The sequence below is a fragment of the Pundamilia nyererei genome, unplaced genomic scaffold (genome assembly GCF_000239375.1).
Source record: "Pundamilia nyererei isolate P.nyererei 1_Seehausen unplaced genomic scaffold, PunNye1.0 scaffold00119, whole genome shotgun sequence".
NCBI classification, from domain to species: domain Eukaryota; kingdom Metazoa; phylum Chordata; class Actinopteri; order Cichliformes; family Cichlidae; genus Pundamilia; species Pundamilia nyererei.
The window spans coordinates 1,535,878-1,543,291 of record NW_005187520.1 but is presented as its reverse complement, the minus strand read 5'-3'; the positions used below and the strand labels follow the sequence as shown (position 1 = coordinate 1,543,291).

At 39.0% G+C, this 7,414-nt stretch overlaps 1 protein-coding gene across 1 annotated transcript; it reads right to left on the bottom strand.

Annotated features, from left to right (window-relative positions):
• Positions 1–6: 6 nt before the first annotated feature.
• nots (nothepsin) lies at positions 7–5,220 on the bottom strand. The gene is made up of 9 exons (XM_005742294.1): positions 5,165–5,220; positions 4,753–4,933; positions 4,048–4,165; positions 3,683–3,801; positions 3,326–3,525; positions 2,362–2,487; positions 2,077–2,221; positions 1,772–1,870; positions 7–1,300 (listed from the first exon to the last, which is right to left on the bottom strand). The coding sequence occupies exons 1-9, from the start codon at positions 5,218–5,220 to the stop codon at positions 1,124–1,126; spliced, it is 1,221 nt and encodes a 406-aa protein (XP_005742351.1). The 3' UTR covers positions 7–1,123.
• Positions 5,221–7,414: the final 2,194 nt, after the last annotated feature.

Below are 7,414 nucleotides of genomic sequence, written 5' to 3'. Positions count from 1 at the left end.
ATTTTTATCCAACAATATATTTATGCCCAATCTTAATTACTTGACTGAAATACCTTGGAAACTGAACAAGTTTAAAACGTGTACCCTTGTAAACCCGTGTACTAAATGGTGAACTTCAAATTTAAAATGGGAAATCATGAATCACTGTGATGAGCCAGACTCTGGATGGTTAAACACTGAAATCCATCTCTTAGATCATTCATTTTGCCATCTCAATTCAGGAACTTCATCCAGGGCAACTGCCGATTTAAGCTAATTATCTGCATATTCATCTACAGTCCAAATGCAATTTTTTTTTTCATAAAGATGCATAAAAATTGTGCTGTTTAACTCACCATATGGTGTTTTGTGTGAATTTTCTTTTTCCTGAATTTTTGTATCAGAATGTGCAAATTAAGTATGGCCCAATGAGACGTTAAGTAGCACATTAAAAATAAATTTGCTGGAATTACTCTTTAATCCTGGTATTCCAAAGATTACAAAACCCCCATAGATGATTCCTTAAAAAATTTGAAATGAGGCAAAATGAGACAAAATAATCAACAATTATTAGAGTTGAAACGTGTGCAAAAAAACCCCAAACAAACAACAACAACAACAAAAAAACAAGCCTATGTATCTTTGTGATTTTTCTAGCTGAAGAATAATTTCCAGCCCACATGAGAACATTTCAAGTTAGCTGTTTATGCTGAAAGAATGGGGGGGAGGGGGGTTTCTCATCCACTTCAATAAACTCTTCTTGGATGCCATCTGGTGGCCATTAGAGGAACTGTAACACTTAATGAAACACTGGTACTCAGGGGATAAGAACAAAATCTTCTTTCTTTCCGTGATTACTGTAAATCACACGTGCTTTTGTAAATGTAGATAAAGTGATGAATGTACAATCCCTGTTGCTGCTGTTAAATCTCCAATAACTGTACCTTTTCAAATAAAATGTTAACTTTGTGGTCATTGGGGCAGAAGTAATGGCTAATGTATTGTCAGCAATATTCAGCAGTTTCTAGACAGTTGTTTGTCCTTGATGTATTTGGAGAATGATGTGAGAACAATAATAGGCCAGAGAATGACAAAATGCTTTTCAATTGTGCAGTATTTATTTACTGTTGAGTTCGCCAATAAGTTATGGTTCAGGAGAGTGTTTGGCACGTGCTAAGCCGACCCGGTCATGTCCTTTATCAAAGATGGAGTAGTACTCTGTCAGAAATACATCTCCCAGAATCCACTGAGGGTCTGTGCTGGAATAAATGTCCATAGCCTGGAAACCGCTGAAACAGAACTCATTCCTGCCAAGTGTCTCCTGATAATGACAAAAAGTGGATTGTGTAGTTTTTTAGTAGCTTCATGTATAAAAGAGACATTCTATTTCTTAAGCAATTTTAATTGTTAGTAAAAATATGAAAGTATATAAAATAAATATAGCTGCCAAATTACTAAATTTGCACTTAAGTCTCAATGTATTAATGATCTATTTATGAATTTTTTTATGTGGTTTCTTTTAGCCGTGAGGTAAAAAAAAAAAAGAAAAAAAGCAAAGAATCTATAAACAGAAGTTTAAATGCTAGCTGCATTTCAAAACAATCTCTGATTTCAGCCATTTGACAGGTGCATCATTAAAATAATAAAATAATACGCATTTTTGAATACGCCAAAACAATTACCCTTCCTACTATTTTATCAAAAAAATAAAGAAAGAAAAAGAAAATAAAAAGAAAGAGAAGACTGGCAGCTGTTCTAACACAAGCTAAAGAAAACAATAAGCCTTCCTTACCTTCCTGATGTACTGTTCACTTGTTAGTGTGTACTCTGTTCCATTCAGGACAAAAGTCACCTGAGGCAAACTGGACAACCTGGCACAGTCGATAACAAACTGAAACACACAAAATGAGGAGTGACATGCTGAAAAAATTCAGTTACGGTAGTCATATAGTATTCTCAAGAAATATCTGATATTGTTTTTGAAGCAGGAATAAGTAGTAGGTCTAAGTGTCCCCTCTGTAGGTTAAACATTTTCTTTGAAAAAGTCATAACTTTCTCTGGTCTTTCAGTAGACTATGAGATGACATATTTTGGTACCTCTCCCAAGTTTGAGGGTGTTGCTCCAATCAGCTGTTGGAGCCTCAGAATGTCATTGGTTGGTCCAGCAATGAGGGAAGTTCCAGTATCAACAATCGCCTGACATCCACTTGGACAAAACAAGTTCACACCTTGTACTGCTACACTGAAATATTAAGCATTTTTATGTTTCTATTAATGAATGTCTTCACAAGAAAGGGTAAAGGTCTTGTGCCATTTCCCCTAGTGTAAGTGGTTCATAGTACACTGCCAAAGTGCTGTGCTGTTGGGATATGAAAAATGTACCTGTCCATCTTGATCTGCCAATACCCCTTGGCAGTGACAGGATGCCAGTTGATTGGTCCAATATACAGCGCTTCGTTTGTTCCACCTAACAACAGTTCCCCTGCTGGATTGGTACGGCCGGTTTTTCTGCGGGCACAAAACTCACATTTACGTAAACAAAAGATAAGAACTCTCATATTAAAAACAACAAACACATTTATATCCCTCAAGAAGTACAGCATCTCTGTCGAGTGCCTAACCAGATACTCTTGGACTGGACCCCTGAAACACTGGAGGAATGCTTAAATAATTACAACCATGTGGATCTTCCTGGTTCACCTGGTGATTGTTCTTCTTTATCCTAACATGTCTATGATCGAAATTGTAGAATTACCCTGTCGTACTTAAGCATACTTAGAAGCCATAAGACCTCCCTAAACATCAAGTATCTCTGAAACACTGCTCACCAGATGCTCTTGTCAGTGAAGCCAAGCGGATTTGTTCTGATATCACTGTAGATGGTAGGAAGTCTATAAGTCTTGGACCTAGACACAGACTAGGCAGACCCTATTTAAAAAACTGAAACCTTGGGAAAAACTCTAATCTCCACAGCTCACAGTAAAACCCCTTTGAACTTCCTGGTTACCCTTGACCTTTCCATTTCTCTGTGGCTATCTCTTGCTCTGCCTTTCCCTCTTGACCAACCAAAACTCTATCAAAACTTAAGAACTAGTTGTGAAACTTCTGCCTGTTTCAAAGCATGATTTTTAAAGCTGCTTACCCAGAAATTCTAAAAATAAACCCTCTTAACATCTACAATGTAAGACTAAACCCATCCATATTTTCAGCAGGGCTGCCAACAACCAGGTGGGTAGTAAGAGGTTAATAGACAGGAAGAAGTAATTATCCTCCCTCTCATGCTCCTCTGAGCATGACAATGAGCATCTAATTGAGGTGAAATGGTGAGCTCCTGATATGAATGCACCTGCTCAGGTAAAAGGAGAACACTGGCTGGTCCACAAGCTTCTGTGCAATCATGTTGTCAAAAACATTGGTGCCCAGAATCTCTGCAAGGGATTGGTAACTCATTCCCAGAACACCGTCAAACTTCGCCGTCAGGAATGATTCACTAGGTTCGAAAACGGACTCCCCAAACTCTTGGTTCAGGATGGTTAGACCACCAATCTGGAACAAGTTGATTAAGATAAAACAGTACTCCTTTAGTTGTGCCTGAATGTCAAACTGAGTTTGATGGATGAAAATATTTTTGAAATTAATCGTGGCAGCTGTTAGTTAATTTTAATACTGAAGTTTAGCTTTTTAATTTTGAGAGCTTTTGGACCTTCAGTGTGTCTCTGGCCATAGTTCCAAGCAGGTGACCTGATCCGTAGTAAATCCCAAATCTCCGACCATCATGCCTGAACGAAGCTGATTTAAATGCCTTGAAACGCTTGTGGAGCGCTGTGAATGCAAACACACACATAGACATTATCTTTTCTTATATTCATTACATGTTATTTACTTTATGTGGACTTGCCTTTGTCAGATTTATGTGCCTACAACATCTTTATACAAGTACACACAGACACACACAGACTTTGAACTTCTTATCAGACTGGAACAAAATAAACCAAAGTCAGGCTGCCCTGACCTGCAAATGCAACACTGGTGTTGTGTGGTATTGTGTGGTGCTATGTAAGGTGTTACCGCAGGCCTCGCTGATGCAGTAGGATGATGGCACCCAGAGGTCAGCTGATCCAGTGTCAAAAATCACAGAAAAGTTCTGCTCTGGAGTCCCCAAACTGATCTCACCATAAAACTGAGCCTGAAACGCAGCAGGGGCACAAAGTGTGGCTGAGATTTTAATTTGAAAAATTCTGAGATAAATAAAAAGGTAGCTGGTTGTGACATGCTCATGCTAATGTTAGCATGTATGCTAACATATTTTGGCCAGCTTGGCACTCCCTTTGTTTTCATAGTATAAATTAGTTAAGTTAGTTTCTATTCAGTAAACTGGGCTGTGTTGTTTTCATTTTAAAACTTCTATATGTAGGAAATAACTACGTCTTACTTTGGGAACATATATCTTGTGAGGACATAAAGAATGGAAATGCAGTACAAATGATAACTTTTTATTTATTATTTATTTTATTTCTGCTTCTGTAATAATACTTAATACTGCTTCTGTCCAGCTTAAGTTGCATACTTAGGACATACTGATATTTCGGAACTGAGCAACTTTCCCTTAAATCTGATAATCATTCTTAACAAATCAGCATATTTATGAACAACACTGACCCCTAGAGGAATATTTAAATCACTGTAACAAGGTTAAAACTTCTCACTGGATATTTTGATAATAGCTGAAGGCTTTGAACCAGCAACCCTAACTCTCAGTGTTGTTCTTCTTACATCCATGAAGTTGTAGATCCTCTCGCTGGTGCGTCCGAGCCTCAGTGACGGCGTGCTGGACGGGAAGCACTGAGCGTAACGGCGATTAATCATGTCAGGGGCGTGATCCTTCAGGAACTCATTCAGCAGGCCATCAGCTCGCAATCGAGTACGAATTGAGCGCGTCCGTCTAAGAGGTATGCTGACGATGGAACATTTTAGTATCTCTGTAAACTTTTTATATCAAATTGTCTTTTTTGATTTGAAAACAGTTGGCCTAGTTTTGGCTCAACAGAGGAAGGTCCACTAAACAGCACCTCGATAAATGTACAACAAAGAAGAAAATCAGACTTTATATTGTTAAATCCCTGGTGGATGGACAGCTGTTAATATAAAGAGAACAACCATATTAACAAAGGTGTAATTGTCCTACCTGACCAGCGCTGAGGTCATCCATGTTAAAAACAGCAGGAGCAGCAGCCTGAACATGTCTGTATCTGCCAGTCTGAGAGACTGCTGTTTGGCACCCGATGGGGACGTTTATCAGACTGAACTGTAAGTCTGATTGGATCTGAGTCTGTGAATAAACTGTGAGAAGGTCCACCCCCAAAAGCTTAAACAGACAGAAGAGGTCTTTATTATTCAGTTATTTGATCACAGAAGATTTTAGATTACGTGGATCAACAAGTATTTAAGTCATCCATGGCTCTCTCAGCTACCAATACAGCATATGTCCAAATCTGGGAGGTCAAGGCTTTTTTTAATGTATTATTTTTTATTATTAAACTAGCAACCTGACTTGAGGCCCTTAGACTCCCATGTTAAAACTTTACAGCAGAAAAAAAGACGTTTGATTTCCCCTTTATATGTAAACCTGTTTAAATTATTTAAACAGGTTTACAAATTAAATTGTATAAAGGTTTAAACTTTGCATTATTAGAGGCGTGACCTCTTTGACTGACAGGTGGATGGTGACACGGCTGAAGCTGCTGACTGTCTGCTAGATTTAACTTTAGCTAGCTGGAGTCCTTGAACTGGACCTCTGTTATGGCCACCAGAGGGCACCAAACATTTTTCTGGATGTTACTAATAAAGCCCGCTAAATTTTATACCCGCCCTGCAGTGGCTTGTTAACTGCGATGTACGATAAAGTTGGCATCAAATTGACATCATATGCATAGCAACCATTTCTACAAGTTAAACAACTCTTGCTTTTTGTAACATGGCGCGTTGTGCTTTTACTGCTGCCGCTGGGTTGAAGGCACGAGTGTAAGATAGTGTTGATTTTAATGATTTATCAGTACAGTACGCTCAGAGACTCATAGAGATTCAAAGATGAAAAAAGCTTTGCTCCAGTTACTAAATCTTCCCCTGTTTCTTTTAACCAATGTTAATGTGGCGCTACCATCTGGTGCTGACACCTACTGTTCAGGAGACTCAGCGGTCAGAACAGCGAGCAGAAATCAATGTGTAATGATGTCACAGACGGCATGCGAGTAACATGGTGGGTATACTGGCACCTTTAGCTGGTAACTTAGCACCATGCCATCAAGATATGGTCAAATGGATGACACCATCTTGCCAGGATGTTATTAGACTAATATTATATTAAATTAGTATTTTTAAACTGTTGGGCTGAGTGTTGTCCATTATTAACACCCATCTTCTGACTGGGAATGTTCCAGTTGACTTTAAACATGCCATACTGCTTTTAATGATCTCCAAACTCCTTTTCTCTGTTGTTTGTCACCAGCTTCAGCTCCAGGACCGGGTACTTGCTACTTTCAGATCCAAGTGCTGCATTACACACAGTGGATTATTGCATGCTTGTCTGTAGACTGGAGAGTTGTGAAAGCATTACAGGAACTGCTCTTTAGCAGTTTAAATCTTATTTTAACCAGCAGACATTTTTTCTGTGGGTGGCTTTTCAGCATCACCTACTCCCCTCACACTGTTATTCAGATGACTCACAAACCTACCCTCCTCCCAAGAACAACCTTGCTGAGATACAATCCCAGATACCTCTAAACATCTTCAATCTGAATGAGCAAAAAACAGAAGTGACCCTCACTCCTCGTGTAAATGGGAACTTTCTAAAATTACAGAACCCCCTTTACAAAAAAGAAAAAAAAAAACCCTGGGTGTGCTTTATGACAACAACAATAGCATTTTATGTGTTTTCTGGCACCGAATGAGCGATTTTTTTTCTAGTTTTAAAGGTTTAAACATTTTTCTATGAAAAGCCATCTGTGTGGTTAAGTCTGATTGAGTAACTGTTGACACTCTGAGGTCTTAGTCACTTTGACCTTAGTAAGTTACTGCAGGTCAATCAATAATCAGCACTCCTGATCTTCTGCTTGCTCATTTCCAGGTTATGAAATGTAATTTCTGGAGTATCTCACCACAACAGCTGATCATAAATAAATCTGTATATATTTTACATCTTTATATATAAAAGTACTGATTACGTGCACATGCTCAACGACACGTTACTACAACTGTCACTGTGGTCATGAAGTCATTTGAGCGCCTAGTTCTCTCCCATCTCAAGACCCTCACGGCCCCCCTCCTGGACCCCCTGCAGTTTGCATACAGAGCCAACAGGTCTGTAGACGACGCCATCAACATGGCCCTACACTTCATCCTGCAGCATCTGGACTCCCCAGGAACCTACGCCAGGATC